Raw genomic sequence first — 19959 nt, 5'->3', positions numbered from 1 at the left:
CCACCAGACAATGCATGGATCTCAATGGCAGAGCGAGAGTTTGCTGAGATTCCCAGCACTCACAGCCTTGGATCCTGCAGCTGGTCCAGTAGATCCCATGTCCATTTGTTTGATTGAATTGTAGGGATTGGAGAATAGAGACAAGTATGGCAGTGCTTAGGTTAAACAAGAAGTCTGCAGGTGTTGAAGAACTGGAACCTGGAAGGAGGCGATCCTTTATGGACACCAGAAGGTTGAAGATGGTGTGACCCGGCAGAGGATGAAATATTAGAGAGGTCCAAGGGGCTTGGACCTGAAATGTCAACTGCTTCAAATGCTGCATGATCTGCTGAGTTCCACTGTGACTTTTTTTGAGCACGGTGGTGCAGCAGGTATCTGCAATCTCACAGCTCTGGCTTTGATCCTGACCTAGGAGGCTATCTATTTAGAGTTTGCAGGTTCTCCCTGTGACTGTGTGGGTTTGTTCCAGGTACTCCAGTTTTACCCCACATCCCAAGAACCAGCTGGAGGTTAATTGACATACAGTAAATGTCCCCTTGGTGTGGACGGATGGCAGGAGAATTGGGGTGGAGTTGATGAGCAGATGGGAGAGAATAAGTTACAGGAGCTATGGAGAGGAGTGGCCCTGCTGGGTGAAAGCATGGACTCAATGGGATGAAATGCCACCTTCTGTGTTAATCACTAAATAATAAAGGGAAAATATTGGACGGGTTACATCTTTAAAATTATTTGCTGTTTAGTTCTTTTAAAGTATTTTTTTTGTTTACAGTATTTATTTGTGTGAATAGGGGACCAGCATTTTTCCAACCGCAAGTGTCTCTGGGGGATGGAGTGGGGGTGGGCTCATACTCTATCCCAGACACATTCCATACATTATTCCCATTACTCACCGTACTCTGCACTCGTCTCTGCACTCTGGGATTGCCCTGGATAAGCAAGATGGGCCTACCAGGATGAGAATGTGAGGATTCCAGATGCACTACAGCTCTGTGAGGGAATTGCTCTGCCCAACACCGCTAGAAACTGGAGAGGGTTGCGAACAAGGCTTAGTCCATCATGCAAACCCCCATGTCCCCTTCTGTCCCCGCCATTGACTCCATCCACATCTCACCCCCATCAGGAGTTTGAAGAGTTTTGGCATGAAGTCAGAGAACCTGGCAAATTTCTACATATTTGTGGTGGAAAGTGTGCTGACTGGCTGCATCATGATCTGGTATATGGAAAGCAATGCCCTTGGAGAGCAGCAGCAATCATCAAGGATCCACACCACCCAGCACATGCCCTGTTCTCGCTGCTAACATCAGGAAAGAGGTATAGGTGCCACAAGACTCGCCCCATCAGGTGCAGGAATGGCTGCTACCCCTCTGCTATTGGACTCCTCAACAAAAAATTCAATCGGGGACTTATTTAAGGACTCTTACATTTGGACTTTATTGATTTTTTTTCTCTGTATTGCACAGTCAGTTTGTTTACATTTCTTTATTTGTTTGAGTCTTTTTTTTACATTGCCAATAAGTGATAATTCGGCCTCACTTGCAGGAAAAAGAGAATCTCAGGGTTGTATGTGATGTCATGTGCAGTATGTACTCTGACAACATATTTGAATCTGATCTGACCTCCCGCTGCTTTAGAAAAACTGCTGACATAGTAAAGGGCCTGTCCATTCCTGGTCACACTCCCTTCTCTCTCAACCTTCTGTCAGGCAGAAGATACACAAGTTTGAAAACATGAACCTCCATGTTAAGGTCAGTTTCTTTCCTGCTGTTATCACACTCATGAATGGACCTCCCATTGGTTAAAGATGATGCCCTTGCACTGGTCAATTGAATGCACCTCTATACCCTGCACCTTGCCCAAGTAACATCATACCCTGCACCTTCTGTAATGCTACATGTTTATCTTATTATTAAAGTGCCTGCTGTACTTCAATGTAGTTGCATCTTTCATTGTCAAAAATAAACTTGGGTTCTTATAAATTTATTAGCTACAGATCTCATTCACAACTGTGTGGAGGCATCCATCTTGAATCCCACCTAAGCAGTCACAAACTAATATCTGACTCTCTCTAGTGGTCAGGTTGATCACTAGCACTAGCTCTACCATTACATCCCCTTTCCTAGAGATGTTTATTCTAACAACATGACATAAACATCTTGATAACCTTGTTGAACTTGTCCTGGTCATCTGCCTTGGCAAAAGCAAATATATTGAAAACCTCTAGTGCTTGAGACCCTGCCATGGTAAGTAGCAGTACAATCTTCCATGCATCAGCTTTGCTATAGAATCTAATGGCTTGCATGTACAGCATAAATTGTTGTTTGAACTGTTACGAGCGTTCTTTATGTAGCATGGAATCGAAACGGTTGGTTTCTGGGAGATTCCTGCCACTGCTGCAAATAGAGTGAAGGTCTCCATACCCTACACCCATACCAACATGTCCGTCCACGGCCTCATGAATTGCCAAACCCAGGTCACCCCTAAAGTGAAGAAGGAGCAATACTAATATTCTGCCTGAGCAGTCTCCAATCGGATGGCATAAATATTGCTATCTTTGGTTTGCTGACCACTTCCCTCTCTCCACCTCTTCCCCATTCCTTTGTCTCCTTTTCTCCAGCTATTCACCCGCTTCCTTCTCCATTTAGAGAGCTATCCCCTCTCCCATCACTTCTTAGTGCTTTTCTCTTGTGCCCTCCCATGCATATCCACTTGCCTGTGCTCCTTCTCCTGCCCCCACTATTTTATGCAGGCACCTGCTTGCTTTTTGCTCATACCTTGATGAACAGCTCAGGCCTGAAACAATGGCTATGTATCTTTATCTTTTCCACATATAGAAAGCTGCATGACTTGCTGAGTTTCACCAGCATTTTTGCGTAAACTACAATTTTAACGTCTGCATATTTTCTTGTTCACTTCCTATTGCAGCTTGGTGCCAGTTTGCTCAATATCACTTCTGTGAAGCTGTTGTTAGATAATGAAGTGGAGGTCCATTCAGAATCATTGTGCTGATACAGGAGACAGTTGCTCCTCAGCTTGATAACCCAAGTGAATGATTGTGTCCTTACCTGCATAGGTTTGGAACATGCTGAGTTTATTGAGAGAGGAAACAAAATAAACTTTCACGTCAGGTAATGACCTGAAAAAGGAGAAACAAGGAATTTGTAATTAAATCATAGGAATTATCATGCTGATTGGTTATGCTATGAATATTAAATTCATTTTGATTTATATCAAAAACAGTAGCACAAAAAGCAGTAGATTTTGCAATAAAATGATTGAAATTTTACCTTGTAAATGTAATGTTGATATACAAGGTGCAAATATATTATGCAGAGAGCCATGAGCATGTTTTAGAGAAAAACATGACATATTAGACCAAGAAAAACTGAGCCTAAGTAGAGCATGTCGGCTCTAAAAATTAAATATCATTCAAAATTTGTTCAGAAATTAAGATCATCATTCAAAATAAAACAATACACTCGGACCACAGCTGTGACATACCTAAAGTATGCAAAAAGCAAATAGCAACTGGTGCCATGTAATTACTGCTGGATAATTGCACAGGAACCAGTACCTGGCATGTACACACACAGCTTTATGAATATCTAGGGCTCTACAATTTCTATTGAGCAAATTTAAATTAGTTGTTGGACACGTCTTACCTTCCATAGCTATTATCCAAAATGAAGCTTATATTATGATGACCTGAAATAAATATTTATAGGTTGAAAAGGTAAGCCTGTTCTGTTTTGACAACATCATTTAGATCATTAATGAAACACTAATAAATCTCACCAACGTAGGTTCCAGTCATTTTGCAAATCATAATACCATTTTCACTGTTCTTGTTGTTAAGTTTCAAACCATATCTGAAAGTATAAAGTAGTTTAATGAATTCAACAAGAATAAGAATGTTGCCATCAGTTTATAGAAAGATTGAATTCATATGGGGAAACATTTCTTCTGGGCCAATATCATTCTCACAATCTACTATTGGATCAGAAAGAAGACAGGTTCCTGACAAAGTTCCACTTTACTGGGAACTTGTACAGTGAGTTACTTGAGCAAAATGGATCTCAGGGTTGAAGTACAAAGTTGCGATTGGATTCAAGATTGAGCTGATATCATATTCTCTGTGGGTATAAAACTCTTAGCGTGCCCCACTGCCCAAGTCCATCTCAACCCCATTGACTGATCAGGTATCACCAAGAGAGAGTAGGAAGAAAGCAGGAACACTGAGTTAAGTGCTCAGGTAGGACAGAGTGTCATCAGACCTCCAATTAACATGACCTGGACCTTTTAGTGGCAAAGGGATGAAGCTGGCTGCTGACCTTGGAAGAAAGCACCCGAAAGACCAAGTAAAAGAAGTGAATATTCCAACCCCACTAAAGATCCAGTGAATCTAGTGAATATTCCAACCATCATAGAGATCTAGTAAACCTAGTGAATATTCCAACCACCATAGAGATCCAGTGAATCTAGTGAATATTCTAACCACCATAGAGATCCAGTGAATCTAATGAAAATTCCAACCACCAGAGATCTAGTGAATATTCCAACCACCATAGAGATCCAGTGAATCTAGTGAATATTCCAACCACCATAGAGATCCAGTGAATATTCCAACCACCATAGAGATCTAGTAAATCTAGTGAATATTCCAACCACCATAGAGATCTAGTGAATCTAGCGAATATTCCAACCACCATAGAGATCTAGTAAATCTAGCGAATATTCCAATATGTACTATATGGCCAATCATTGATCTCCTTTTATCGAAAGCCACACCCCGCTGTCCAGCAACCAGGCAATCAGTGCATGCCTAGCCACAAGCCTGAGCACGCACTGTCATTGAGTGGCCCCAGTAACTGGTCACTGCTCAGCAGTGTGGGACTTATTTGTCTGAGTGGGCTCTTTCTTTCTTTTTCCTCCACACGGTAATGCTCCTGCTCCCTGCCTGGATCGTGGTCACTACAGTGGATGCCATCTGCGACGACTGCAGGTAACGGGGCACTGTGCTCCCAAAGGCTAGCCAGGGAATTCCAGTGCACAGAGATACCAGAGTAGAGCCACAGTCCTTCTGAGGTGGGAGGCTGTGAAATCCCCATGGGTAGCCCTGATGCAAGGGCACATTTTCCCTCGGGGTCTAACTCTCAGGGGATCCTTCCCTTTTGCCTGCCACTGCACTGAGCCCATTTTATCCCCGGTAAGTCCCACGGTTGGGTGCGAGTCAGAACGAGTGTGTGAGTGCTTGAATGGGAGAGCCATTTGCACTAGTTATCTTAATAAAGATCATTGGTGATTGTGATTCAAGTCTTGGAGCTTGCTTTCTGCTGCACCCCACGGACCCTTCCATACAATACATCATGGAAGTCCAGTAAATCTAGTGAACATTCCAATCATCCTAAAGATCCAGTGAATCTAGAAAATATTCCCACCTCCCTAAAGATCCAGTGAATTTAGTGAACATTCTAACCACGAAATGCACACAAATCAGATTGTGCAAGACCACAAAGGACCAATTTTACAGCTGGGATGAATCTACAATTAACCTAGGATTGCAGGATAGTTCAGAATGAGTTAGGTAACATTTGTGAACAAAATCATTCAGCCACTTTGAGCAATGGTGTAGTGGGTCAGACTGAACTAAGGCTGGCTAGTGGAACTTCCCTGCCCACAGCCCAGCTGTCACAAACTCACAATGTATCTGAGTCTGGATGAAGAAGGTCACAGAGCATTCCTCCAGCGTAGACTCTGGGATCAGAAAGAAGTCACATGATTACTCATTCATGGTCAATGGCATTTGAAAATCCTGCTGGATTTTTGAACTTGTACATTCAAAGTTATTCATTCTAGTTTCAAAGTTTTTTGACAAAACACAAAAATATAAAGTCGTTGCTACAATTTCTAAACAAGAAATTTAATCATGCTCTTTACCATGAGCCAAGGAAGGACATGGTCAAGAAAATATAAGTATCTACTTGAAAAAAGATCTAGTTCAGTGATCATGGATGTACTGAAAGAGCTTTGTCTCAACTTTCCTTCCCCTCTCTCCTTGATTAGATTAAACTCCCAGGAAGCAGCACAACATAGAATTCTTTCCCTTCATCACAATCCATGATTATACATAATCATCTGCTCTGGGATTAAACCAAGAAACATCAAATTGTGACTCATCAAACTTAATGTCAAGTTACATCTTTACTGAACCAAACTCCAAGTCTGCTTTCATCGAACAGACACCAGAGGAACATCAAGGCTCGACCAAAACATATTGTGGGTCACTAGGCTGCACCACTCACTCATACATGTTTACCTCAAAATCCTCGTGTTTCTGTGATTAGAATCCTCTGGTTCATTACTGCTGTAGAAATCAGTTACAATTTTCCCTCGAATAGTAATCAGTTGGCCTAGGAACCAGAAGAAAATGAGAAGTGGTGGAGGAAGGTGGAAGGATGGAGAACTTTGACACTCAAGTTGCAGTTTGTTAGAACATCATAACACAGGAACTACTTTTAGAGATGTTGGTTCAAGTCCTGATCCCTGAAACTCACCACACAATCCCAGCCAATACTCCAGTGGAGCACAGGGAGAGGACAATCTTTGTCAGGCAGGGTACTGTCCTGGCAAAATATTAAATGGAGGTCCCTTCCTGCCTCTCAAGTGGATACCAATGGTTCCAGACTAAGGGTTATGTATGAGGGTGACACGGTTACTGTAGCAGTTAGCATGATGTTATTACAGCACCAGCACTAGCTCGGTCTGTAAGGAGTTTGTACATTCTCCTCTTGTCTGTGTGGGTTTCCTCTGGGTATTACATGTCCTCCCACCTTTCAAAACATACTGGTTTGTAGGTTAATTGGATGTAATTGGGAGGCATGGGATCATGGGTCGGAAGGGCCTGTTACCATATTGTATGTCTAAAAACAATGGGCTAGAAGGACATTCTACTGTGCTGTAAAGTTCAAATTTAGAATGGGCTAGTTGTGATCTGCTGAATCAGGAAACTCTGAATAAAACACAATGTTCTTGATAAAACGGCCATGAGAAGTAAACAACCCCAAACTACAGGAGCTTGGTGGTGGCATGAACAAATGAGGAAGACATGGCCTCAAGATTTGAGGGGTTGGTTTAGGATGGAGATCAGGAGAAACCCTTTTTCCCCAAAGAGTAGAAAGTGACTCATTTAAAATGCAGTTAGATATATTTTTGCAAAGTAAGGGAATGAGGGTTTTGGTTAAAAAGCAGTTAGGTGGAGCTGAGTCCATGGCATGATCAGCCATGATCTAATGAAATGGCAGAGAAGGCTTGATGGGTTGAATGGCAAACCCCTGTTCCTATATTCGATTAGTGACTTTTGCTTTTCCACTTTTACCTGCAGTTGCTGCCAGGTTTTGCCTATGTTACCTATGAGAGTTGTGCAGCTTGTTATTCCCATCTCAGTTAGGCCATACTGAATCAAAAGCACAAGAGATGGTTGGCTGAACCTGAACCATAAGAGCCAATGAGATCACCAGTGTCCATGTGCAAGGACAGACTACTGATTATTCCATCCTAGGTCAAGATTTGCTGCTGATTAAGGGAGCGTGGACACATGTTGTTGTGATATGGTTTTACTGTCTGGCTGGGAACGGTTCAAGAAAAGGGTGTAGCTCAGACCTGGAAATCCTGACTTTGGTGAAATCTCCTCAATGGTTGGGGTATTGTAGTTTCTTGCCTGTGAAAGAGGAAGTTATTATTAGTTTTGGTGAAATTACAGTGCTGGCTTTCAGTTGGATATGTTGGTATTTCTTTCAGAGCATGCAACATACAGCAGGACAGCACTGAATAGGCCTTCTGCCCATACTGTCTTGACAAAACATGGTGTCATATTAAATCAAATGCTTTGATTTCTGAGCCCTGGTCTTCTTCATATTTTATTTTTTTATCTGCCAATTCTCTTTTAGTTGTATTTTCCTTAATTGCTAATTCTTTTTCTATTTTTACTATTTCCCTTTCCAACTGCTCTGTTTCCTGATTATAGTCCTTTTTCATCTTGGTTACATAACTTATTATTTGCCCTCTAATGAATGCTTTCATTGCATCCCATAGTATAAACTTATCTTTCACTGATTCCGTATTTATTTCAAAATACATTTTAATTTGTCTTTCAATAAATGCTCTAAAATCCTGTCTTTTAAGTAACATGGGGTTTAATCTCCATCTATACATTTTTGGAGGGATGTCCTCTAACTTTACTGTCAATATTAAGGGTGAATGGTCCGATAGTATTCTAGCTTTATATTCTGTTTTCCTTACTCTATCTTGCATACAAGCTGATAACAAAAATAGGTCTATTCTTTTTTTTTTCTTTTTTAAAATTTTTTATTTTTCACACCATAAATCACATTAGCCATGATACACACTTTTTCTTTTTCACAGATATACAGTGACTTTTTCTCCCCCCCACCTCCCTCCTCCCAAGCCACCCCCCCCACCCCCCCCCCCCCACCCATCCATTTTAGGTATACAATCTAGGTTACATTAAACCAGTCAGACAATGTTGTCATTCAACAAAAATACACCAGAAATTCTACTGAGTCCATTCTTTTCTTTCCTTCTCCTTCCATCAACTTAGGTAATGATTGTCCCCGGTAGGTTTTCGCTATTGTATTTAATGTAAGGCTCCCATATTTGTTCGAATATTTCAATATTATTTCTTAAACTATATGAAATTTTTTCTAATGGAATACATTTATTCATTTCTATATACCATTGTTGTATTTTCAGATTATCTTCCAATTTCCAGGTTGACATAATACATTTTTTTGCTACGGCTAGAGCTATCTTAACAAATCTTTTTTGTGCATCCTCCAAATCAATTCCAAATTCTTTGTTTTTTATGTTACTTAGGAGAAAGATCTCTGGATTCTTTGGTATATTGTTTTCTGTTATTTTATTTAATATCTGATTGAGATCTTCCCAAAATTTTTCTACTTTCTCACATGTCCAGATTGCATGAATTCTTGTTCCCATTTCTTTTTAACATCGAAAACATCTATCAGATACTATTGGGTCCCATTTATTTAACTTTTGAGGTGTAATGTATAGTCTGTGTAACCAGTTATATTGTATCATACGTAGCCTCGTATTTATTGTATTTCTCATCGTTCCAGAACATAATTTCTCCCATGTTTGCTTTTTTATCTTTAAATTTAAATCTTGTTCCCATTTTTGTTTAGTTTTACCATTTGTTTCCTCATTCTCCTTTTCTTGCAGTTTAATATACATATTTGTTATAAATCTTTTCATTAACATTGTATCTGTAATCACATATTCAAGGTTACTTCCCTCTGGCAAACTCAAACTGCTTCCTAATTTATCCTTCAAGTAGGATCTCAATTGGTAATATGCCAGCACTGTATCTCCAGTTATATTGTACTTATCTCTCATTTGTTCAAAGGATAAGAATCTACTTCCTGAAAAACAATTTTCTATTCTTTTAATCCCTTTTTTTCCCCATTCTCTAAAGGAAAGGTTATCTATTGTAAAAGGGAGTAACTTATTTTGCGTCAATATTAGTTTTGGTAATTGATAATTTGTTTTATTTCTTTCTACATGAATCTTCTTCCAAATATTGAGGAGATGATGTAATACTGGAGAAGTTCTATGTTGTACCAATTTTTCATCCCATTTATGTAATATGTGTTCAGGTATCTTTTCCCCTATTTTATCTAATTCTAATCTCGTCCAGTCTGGTTTTTCCCTTGTTTGATAAAAATCTGATAGGTTTCTTAATTGTGCGGCTCTATAATAATTTTTAAAGTTTGGTAATTGTAAGCCTCCTTGTTTATACCATTCTGTTAATTTATCTAGTGCTATCCTCGGTTTCCCCCCTCTCCATAAAAATTTCCTTATTATTTTCTTTAACTCTTTGAAGAATTTTTCTGTCACTTGTATTGGCAATGCCTGAAATAAGTATAATATCCTTGAAAAAATGTTCATTTTAATACAGTTTATCCTTCCTATTAGTGTTAGTGGTAAATCTTTCCAATGCTCTAAATCGTCCTGTAATTTTTTCATTAGTGGATAATAATTGAGTTTATATAGATGGCCGAGGTTTTTATTTATTTGTATACCTAGGTATCGTATTGCTTGCATTTGCCATCTGAATGGTGATTCTTTCTTAAATTTTGAGAAATCCGCATTATTCATAGGCATTGCTTCACTTTTATTTACGTTTATCTTGTAACCCGACACTTCTCCATATTCCTTCAATTTCTTATATAATTCTTTTATTGATAGTTTTGGTTCTGTTAAGTACACTATAACATCATCCGCAAATAGACTGATTTTATATTCCTTGTCTTTTATTTTTATTCCTTTTATATTATTATCTATTCTTATCAATTCTGCTAGTGGTTCTATAGCTAACGCAAAAAATAAAGGTGATAGTGGGCATCCCTGCCGCGTTGACCTGCTTAAGTTAAATTGCTTTGATACATGTCCATTTATTGTCACTTTCGCTAACGGTCCCTTATATAATGCTTTAATCCAATTAATATACTTCTCCGGTAAACTGAATTTTTGCAATACTTTGAACAAATAATTCCATTCTACTCTGTCGAAGGCCTTCTCTGCGTCTAAAGCAACTGCTACTGCAGGTGCTTTATTTCCTTCTACTGCATGAATTAAGTTAATAAATTTACAAATATTGTCTGTTGTGCGTCTTTTTTTGATAAATCCAGTTTGGTCTAAATTTACCATTTTCGGTACCTGCTCTGCTAATCTGTTTGCTAATAGTTTAGCTATTATCTTATAATCTGTGTTTAGTAAAGATATTGGTCTATATGACGCTGGTGAGAGTGGATCTTTCCCTTGTTTTAGTATTACTGTAATTATTGCTGTTTTACATGAATCTGGTAAGCTTTGTGTTTCATCAATCTGGTTGATTACATCCAGGAGGGGCGGAATTAATAAGTCTTTAAATGTTTTGTAGAATAAAAATAGGTCTATTCTTGAGTATGTTTTATGTCTAGCCGAGTAATATGAATATTCCTTTTCCTTTGGGTGTTGTTTCCTCCATATATCCAAAAGTTGCATTTCTTGCATCGATTTAATTATAAATTTGGTTACTTTGTTCTTTCTGTTAATTTTTATCCCAGTTTTGTCCATATTTGAATCCAAATTCAGGTTGAAATCCCCTCCTATTAATATGTTCCCTTGCATATCTGCTATCTTCAAAAAAATATCTTGCATAAACCTTTGATCTTCTTCATTAGGTGAATATATATTGAGTAGATTCCAGTACTCCGAATATATCTGACATTTTATCATTACATATCTCCCTGCTGGATCTATTATTTCCTCTTCTATTTTAAATGGCACATTTTTACTAATTAATATAGCTACTCCTCTTGCTTTTGAATTATACGATGCTGCTGTTACGTGTCCTCCCCAATCTCTCTTTAATTTCTTGTGCTCCAATTCAGTTAAGTGTGTTTCTTGCACAAATGCTATATCAATTTTTTCTTTTTTCAGTAAATTTAACAGTTTCTTCCTTTTAATTTGGTTATTTATTCCATTAATATTTAAAGTCATATAGTTCAGCGTAGCCATTTTATGCTTTGTTTATCTTGCCTTTCCGTTTCTCCATCATTACCTTTCCTTCTTATCCATTTCTGCTTTCTTGTTTTGAACACTTTATAAGACAACATTTCTAAAACATCAAACATTTTCCTTATTATCCTATTTAAAACTTCTTTAGCGCCACTCTCCTGGGACAACCTCCTGGGTTGTCCTTTATCCCTTGTCGGACAACCACATCTCCCCTCTCCATTTGGATTTGCGAATTCACTCGCAAGCATCAGCTGATTTTACAGTGACCGTAACTCCTCCCCACCCCGCCCCCCCCAGAAAAGATTTCAATTTTCATATGTAACAAAGGTCACTCTTTTAATTCCCTCCTTATTCGCTCTATTCCATTTCCTTCCCTTATTAATTCTTGTCTATACTCTATATATTTTCCTCTAAATACGGATACATTCATGTATGCACACTATATATCTATACACACATATACCTTTTTACCCACATACATATAGATCGTGGTCATTTTTACTCTTATTACATGTCTTCATCTCTCTGCTTGTTTTGTAGTTGTTCTGCAAATTTCCTTGCTTCCTCTGGATCCGAGAATAGTCTTTTTCCATAAGATCGCTTTCGCTGTATTGAACTCCTTCTTCTTCTTCTTCAGGAGTTCAAAACTTTTGTGTATTTTTAGTTCGCGGTCTTTCGTACACTCGTTACACGTCTTCATTTCTCAGTCTATTTTGTAATTGTTCTGCAAATTTTCGTGCTTCCTCTGGATCCGAGAATAGTCTGTTTTGCTGTCCTGGAATAAATATTTTCAATACCGCTGGATGCTTTAGTATAAATTTATACCCTTTCTTTCATAAAATCGCCTTTGCTGTATTGAACTCCTTTCTCTTCTTCAGGAGTTCAAAACTTATATCTGGATAAATAAAGATTTTTCGCCCTTTGTACTCCAGTGGCTTGTTGTCCTTTCTTACTTTCTCTATTGTTTTCTCCAGTACCTTTTCTCTTGTAGTATATCTTAGGAATTTTACTAAAATAGATCTTGGCTTTTGTTGTGGTTTGAAGGCCAATGCTCTATGTGCCCTTTCTATTTCCATTTCTTGCTGTAGTTCTGGACATCCTAAGATCCTGGGGATCCAATCTTTTATAAACTCTCTCATATTCTTGCCTTCTTCATCTTCCTTGATGCCCACTATCTTTATGTTGTTTCTTCTGTTATAGTTTTCCATTATATCTATTTTCTGAGCTAACAGCTCTTGTGTCTCTTTAACTTCTTTATTAGATTCTTCTAATTTCTTTTTTAAGTCCTCTACCTCCATTTCTACTCTGCTTCTCGTTCTTCCACCTTGTCCATTCTTTTTCCCATTTCTGATAAGGTCATATCTATTTTATTCACTTTCTCTTCTGTACTGTTTATTCTTCTTCTTAAATCACTAAATTCTTGTGCTTGCCATTCTTTAAATGACTCCATGTATTCTTTAATAAGAGAAAGTATATCCCTTGTCTTGCCTTTCTTTTCTTCTATTTCACTGTACTCTTCCTCTTCCTCTTCTTCTTCCTCTGGGTTGGCCATCTGTTGTTTCTTTGTTGTCCTTTTCTTCTCTTCTTTCTTGTTTTCGTTGTCTTCTGTGTTCTCCTCTTGCTGCAGGTGTTCTGCAGCTGTCATTGCTGGCTGTGGAGATCGACTCCCCAGCTGGTTGCCCCTCCCGTCGGTGTGTTTTTTTGCATGCGTGGTTGCGCACTTTTACTCGGCTCAGCGAGCCATTTTTGTAGTCCACTTTCTACCGACCTGAGGGAGCGGGTTTCTCTCTCCACCGCGGGCCTCTTCGAACAGGTAAGGCCTTCTCCTTCTTCTTCCTCCGTTGTCTTCTCTTCCTCTCTTCTTACCGTTGGTTTCGATTTTTCTTTTTTCGTCGCCATCTTCTTTCCACCTTTATACTCACTTTCCTTTAATTTTTATTTTTGTGCCTTTGTGTTTTCCTTTATTTTTTTCGACTTTTCTGGAGAGGGCTGGAGTTCACCGTCCGGCCACTACTCCATCACGTGACTCCTCCAGCCCTGGTCTTCTTGTGATGCACTGGGAATAAGATGGTTCCTAAGACAGCTAAATGAGTGCCCTTTCAAAATTGTGGCAAAGAATAGTTCCTTACTCGTTCCATGAACAGGACCAGTATCTGACTGGTGTGGGTTTAATTTTGCTAAGAGGGGAAAATATCTTTCAGAAGCAAGAGATTCAAAGTACAATTCATTTTAGCTTATTTGAATCAGAGTGCAAGTTTTTTGATTCGCATTTCCCATGATCTTTGGTGACTTACGATAAGCACTAAGAAATGTTAAACTCACATAATAGGTCATCCACTTGTTGTAAGTAGGAACCCCATCCACACTCACGACAACGAGATACCGGTCTATTGGCAGAGGCCTGAAACAAGGAACAACATTGACTGAAGTCAAAGCAATAGCTTTTTTATGGATCACCAAAATTAATCTGAAACAAAGCAATTGTGATCGAGTCAAAGAGCACAGAAACAGGCCCTACTATTATTGAGTCTTCATTGACACCCACTATATTCTCCCCACATTCCCATTCAGGCCCTCCTGACTCTACAGCACACCTACATGCCAGAAGTAATCCAGTGGACAATAAATCTAGAAGTCTATGTGGCGTTGCGGTTGTAGGACAAAACCAGAGCACCTGGAGGAAATCAGCAGGGAGAACCTGCATATTCCACATAGACAGCACTGGAGATTGCTGACACTGTCAGGTAGTTCTACTAGTTGTGTCATTGTGCCACCTGGAAATACTCAGGGCAGAGGTCTCTCTGGCCTTCCCTTATCCCCGTTTCTTAACAACTTTGTCGGTCACTAGCTTCAGTTTTCAACTGGAGACATTAACAGTTCTTTGACTCAAAAGGTGTGATCTGGCCCACCCAGGGTTTCCAGAACCTTCTCCGTGGTTTTAATGAGTTTGGTTCCAAGTCTACATATCACGTGCCAGAGGAAATCCACTCAGGACAAAATGCCCAGGAAGGACCTCAGCTATCCGAAGTTTAGAAATGGCAGTTGACTGATGATTTAGAGCTCCTTCCACATTAGTGGATTCTACAAAAGTGTAAAGGGGAACTGGGGATAGTGAGGGGGCCAAATACTCTTCCTTATGGAATTTAACTAGAAGGGAGTTTCTGCTGGATTGGATAAAAATATATTAGGAAATATCAAATTGCCAATGGGGACAAAATAAATAAAGCAACATGTGTGAGAAAGGGGTGTTTGGAAAAGATTTAGCATAGCATTAAATGCAGGATGGGTTATTACCTCCAATACCTAGAGAGGAAGGATTTCAGCTGGGTGTAAAATTTGCAAGGTCAAAGGACTCAGATCAGAGTTCACAAAGCTTCAGATCCAACTAGCCAAGATCATGTCTTCATCTGCCCAAACAGGATAAACTCTCTGAAGTTCAGCAGATCTCGGTTCAAGATCAGTATTTATCCATTTAGGATCTTGAACCTCCCCATACTACCCTAACTCTAACTATAAACTACTCCAGGACAACCAAAACATATGCCTTCACTGTTGAAATTACACTTTTTTTTTAAACTTGCACTAACTGCAACTGAATATTTATTATCTATGCTTTTATATTTATTATAGAACCATAGAGCCTTACAGCACAGAAACAGGACACCTCATCCCCTCTAGTCTGCGCCAAACCATTTTTTTCCTACTCCCACTGAGCTGGACCCTGCCCATTGTCCATCATTACCTCTCCAATCCCTATATCTATCCAGATTCTTCTTAAATGTTAAAATTGAGCCTGCATTTACCACCTCAGCTGGATGCTCAATCCACACTCCCACCATTCTCTGTGTGAAGACGTTCCCCAGAAACATTTCCCCTTTCACCCTTAACCCACATCCACTAGTTTGTACCTTACCTACACTCAGTGGAAAAAGCCTATCTACAGTTACTCTGTCTATCCCCCTCATAATTTTAAATACTTCTATCAAATCTCCCATCAAACTTTTATGCTCTAGGGAATAAAGTCCTAACCTGTTTATCCTTTACCTGTAACTCAGTACCTGAAGTCTGGGCAATATCCTAGTAAATCTTCTCTGCACTCTTTCCATCTTATTGTTATCTTTCCTGAAGTTAGGTGACAAAAACTATACATAATACTCCAAATGTGGCCTCACCAATGTCTTATACAACTTTAACATAATATCCTGTACACAATCATTTGCTTTATGAAGGCCAATATGCCAAAAGCTCTCTTTACAAACCTATCCACCTGTGATGCTACTTTCAGGGAACTATGTATCTGTATTCCCAATTCGCTCTGTTCTACCGCACTCCTAAGTGCCCTACCATTTACAGTGTACATCCTTTTTTGGTTTGTCTTCTAAAGTGCAACATCTCACACTTGTCTGCATTAAATTCCATCTGCCATTTTACCACCTGTTCTAGATCCCACTGCAAGCTTTTTCTGTTGTGGAATATTGCAGTAATTTAAATTATGCTACTGTAGTTGGTGTATCTTATGTACCTGAGTAATAATAATGATTTTGTACAATGGACATATGAACCAAAAGTTTAACTTGCTTTAGCTGAACAGGTAAACTTTGTAAAAAAAAAACTAAAAGGCAACTACAAAAGTATATTTAATTGAATTAAAAAGAGATAATACAAAAATTAGATAATAAATTTTCACAGTTGTCCTCATGCAAAAAAAATGACTACAATAATACATCCCTTTTGTGGTATCAGAACACCTCTTGATTAATGTAACAAGGAGAGGTTCAAGAGCCTGAGTGTGGCTGCTGCAAGTATGAATTTAGATGCATCTGTTCACTGTATTTATGTACATGACAATAAACTTAAATCTCATCTCATTATCATTTCATCTCAGCAGATCTGTTGTGCTCAAAATGACTGTTGAGTTTATGTCAGGCTGATTTCTAGACAGATTGTCTTTCCACTCTTCCATGTTAAAGACTGCTTAAGGTTGTCCACAAGACCTGGTGTTGGTTTGGCCACAAGACCTGGTGTTGAGTTTTGGTTAATTTCTTTTAACAATACAGCACTGTAGAACATCCTCTGGCCCACAAAACTTGTGCTGCCCAATTGCAACCAATTAACCATTCATTCCCATATGCTAATAGAGTGGGAGGAAACCAAAGCACCTGGAGGGGACATACTCAGACATGGGGAGAACATGCAAACTCCTTACAGACAAAGCCAGATTGCAACCCGGTTCACTGTTGCTGTAATAGTGTTATCCTATCTGCAATGCAACCTGTGCTGCCCACTACAATGTAAGTTCACCACTACACTATTGTTCAGCAACTGTTTGTCTCATATTTGCAGAGCGAGTCACATCATTGAGAATGAATGAACTACCTGGTGTAACAAACAATCTGTGTTTCGTGGCTGGAATCCTTCTCCACATCACAGGGAATGGACCTGGTTTCTGACACCAGCTGTACACTGTTGCCCAGCTTCTCATTTTCTGCTCCATAGTCAAACTGGCTCTCTCCTGAGAATCCTGTCAAAAGAACCAAAGTGCATTTGTTGCAGCAGGAGGCAGGTTCATCAATTATCTCACTGCAAAGGAGGGACACCTCCTTACCCTTTCCTTTGATTGTCAGTCTCGTTGCTCCATTCCTGCTCCCAACGCGAGGATAGATATCAAAAACCTTTGGAATTGTCTGGGAAACTGCAAAATAAATAAACATATAAATACACACAAGGGGAGAGGAAAAATAACAGTGAAGTAGTAATTTGATAGACCAAGAAAAGAAACAGAGATGGGTAGAATAAGCTATTGACTGGGGACAATGATGGTGAAGGGAAAGAGAGAGAAGACAACAGTGAATGAAGGGAATAAACAGTGATAAGGAGACAATGTTGTAAGGTAAAGTGATGTGGGAAGACATGGAGCAGATTCGATGGGCTGAATGGTCTAATTCTGCTCCTGTGTCTTGAGGTTGAGGAGGGAGATGGTAATATTACAATAACAGGCTAATAGAGTAAAATCCATTATCTGGCATGCAACCAACCGGAAACTCAAACAATTGGCAAATAAAGAAATAAATAAATGATCAAAAGAAAATAAGAATAAATGAAGTTTTAAATAAAAGTTTAAAATTGTAAAATCAAATGTTCTCTGAAGCCACACACAACCCCTTGGGAGCAAACGTTCAGCCAGTGGAGCACCCCAAGTCATCCCCTGCCCATAGCAGCTGTTTGAATAGAGTTACAATAAAATTGTGTTTGAATAAAAATGGCGGTACCCAGGAGAAAGAGCTGGCCGATGCCACTCGCTGCTGGGGCGACTCCCAAAGTGTCTCCCTATCAATGCCTACTAAGAGTCTATATCTTTATTTTGTATCAGGTATATTTGTAAGGCTTTATCTGTAAACCTGGGGAGGACGGGAGAAGGGTTAATTATGACGGCAGCATAATTTTGTATGTTACGGGAATTACTTGATTAAAGTGAACTTTGCTTAATTAAAGACCATGTTACTGCTTTTTTTTCAAATTACATTTTGTATAGCCATTACTCTTTTAAACGGTGTATTCTTAATGCAGGTGTATTAGTAAGGCATTGTAAGAGCGTGTCTCAGTCAAATGGAAAATTAGCATTTCTGGCATCTGCAATCCCTGTTGGTGCTGGATAATGGGGATTTTACTGTATATCGTTCTGTAAGAAGTTTAGTATTGCCCTGATAAAAGTGCATCTTTATAATAAATGCAATTTTAACAAACATTTGCTTTGCAGATGCTGGTATGATTTTGTGCAATCTTTAGTTACCTGACAACTGCAATGACCAGAGACTGAGAGAGAGTAGCATACTCCATGGCACGGACCAGCCACTCATCCTGGCCCCAATTTCTTCAGCTTCTGAATGCTGCAAGCAGAGAACACACTAACCACATCAGACAAAAGTAAAGGATTGGAGATTCCACCTATCTCTAGATAGAGAGATGGCAGAGGAACAGTGGTAAAATGTCCTCTTCCTGTGGTATGCAGGTTTTTAACCAGTGTCGTATATTGAAGTCCAAGGTATACCCCACTTTATGAATACTTGAATTATGAAAATTCGCTTTTATGAAGAAAACCATGTTCACTTTTACGAAAGGGTTTGAATGGGTTTACGCTTTTACGAAAATAGCTTCCAATAGTAGTGAATGGGTCTTCTTTTTACGTCATTTCGACTTATGAAAGTTTTCATAGAAACACTAGTTTCGTAAAGCAGGGTATATCCATATTATGATTAACATTAAGCAGCATCAGGTTGTAGTTATGAACTAATTGTATAAAACATCTCAAACAAAATTGACTCATGGGAAGAGAGTGCAGAACAAACTGAAATATCTGGACAGCTGGAGAGATTAACAAAAGGAATGAAGGTGCAATGTGACAGGGAGTGGTGATGGAAGAAGAGATTAAACAAAAAGTGGCACCAAAGGATGTCAATTTAAAAAGAAATATTTTATTTCTAATTTTTCAAACTTAAAATGTCAACAATGCATAATAATAAAAACGCACTACATTTTCCTCCCCTCTCATCCCCCTCCCTTGCCCCAATTATTATATCCAGAGACAAAATTAAATAATCAATTGCAGTGTGTCAATTTTAAATATTTTTTAAATTTTAACGATCTAGCACGTTGGAAGGCTCTTCTGGCCCATGAAACCCCTTGCCACCCAATTACACCAAATTAACCAACCAGGTGAGAGATTTAATTTTTTTAACATTTAAGACATATAGCACAGTAACAGGCGCTTCAAGCCCACAACCTCATGCTCCCAAAATACACCAATTAACCTATAAATTCCATACGTTTTGAAGGGCAGGTGGAAACCAGAGCACCTGGAGGAAACCCATGCATACACAGGGAGAATCTACAAACTCCTTAGAGAGCGCCAGATTTGAATTCATGATGATTTGAAATGTAGTTTACCTGCTGGCAATGGATACACTTTACCTTTGATCACAGCTGTGAATTGAATTGAATGCAGCACTAGGCCTTTTCACACCATGGGCAAGTGGTGACCTTACTTGGACCCAAAATGGGAGCACTGAAATCTACCTGCAAGTTTCACTAATTCATACTATCTTCGTTCATGCAATGTATCTAGAGTACTGAATATCTCACTGATCATTGTGCTATTATCAGACTTGGATAGGTTTTCCTCCATTGTACACTTTATAACCCGATACTAACCCATACTCTTTTAATCTCTCATTCAACTTATTTAAAGTTATTTCTGGTCTTGTTAAATATATATCATCATCAGCAAATAAACTAATTTTATGTTCTTTATTACCTACTTCAAATTCTTTAATTTCATTATCAGTTCTAATTACTTCCGCCAATGGT

At 38.9% G+C, this 19959-nt stretch overlaps 1 protein-coding gene across 1 annotated transcript in view; it reads right to left on the bottom strand.

The window, feature by feature from the left end:
- pkhd1l1.1 (PKHD1 like 1, tandem duplicate 1) overlaps positions 1–19517 on the bottom strand; it is a 185547-nt gene extending 166030 nt beyond the window's left edge. The window contains exons 1-13 of the mRNA XM_069915690.1: positions 19419–19517; positions 18386–18482; positions 17201–17287; positions 16972–17116; positions 13918–13996; positions 7615–7714; positions 6314–6407; positions 5698–5751; positions 3063–3133; positions 2772–2875; positions 1534–1695; positions 809–926; positions 64–420 (exon numbers count right to left, since the gene is read on the bottom strand). Coding sequence (XP_069771791.1) covers positions 64–420; positions 809–926; positions 1534–1695; positions 2772–2875; positions 3063–3133; positions 5698–5751; positions 6314–6407; positions 7615–7714; positions 13918–13996; positions 16972–17116; positions 17201–17287; positions 18386–18482; positions 19419–19517 — 1567 coding nt within the window. The remainder of the gene's footprint in view (positions 1–63; positions 421–808; positions 927–1533; positions 1696–2771; positions 2876–3062; positions 3134–5697; positions 5752–6313; positions 6408–7614; positions 7715–13917; positions 13997–16971; positions 17117–17200; positions 17288–18385; positions 18483–19418) is intronic.
- Positions 19518–19959: the final 442 nt, after the last annotated feature.

The sequence above is a fragment of the Narcine bancroftii genome, chromosome 2, assembly GCF_036971445.1.
Source record: "Narcine bancroftii isolate sNarBan1 chromosome 2, sNarBan1.hap1, whole genome shotgun sequence".
In the NCBI taxonomy this organism is placed as follows: Eukaryota; Metazoa; Chordata; class Chondrichthyes; order Torpediniformes; family Narcinidae; genus Narcine; species Narcine bancroftii.
Note: the sequence above shows the minus strand (reverse complement) of the source record. Positions and strands in the feature narration are given on the sequence as shown.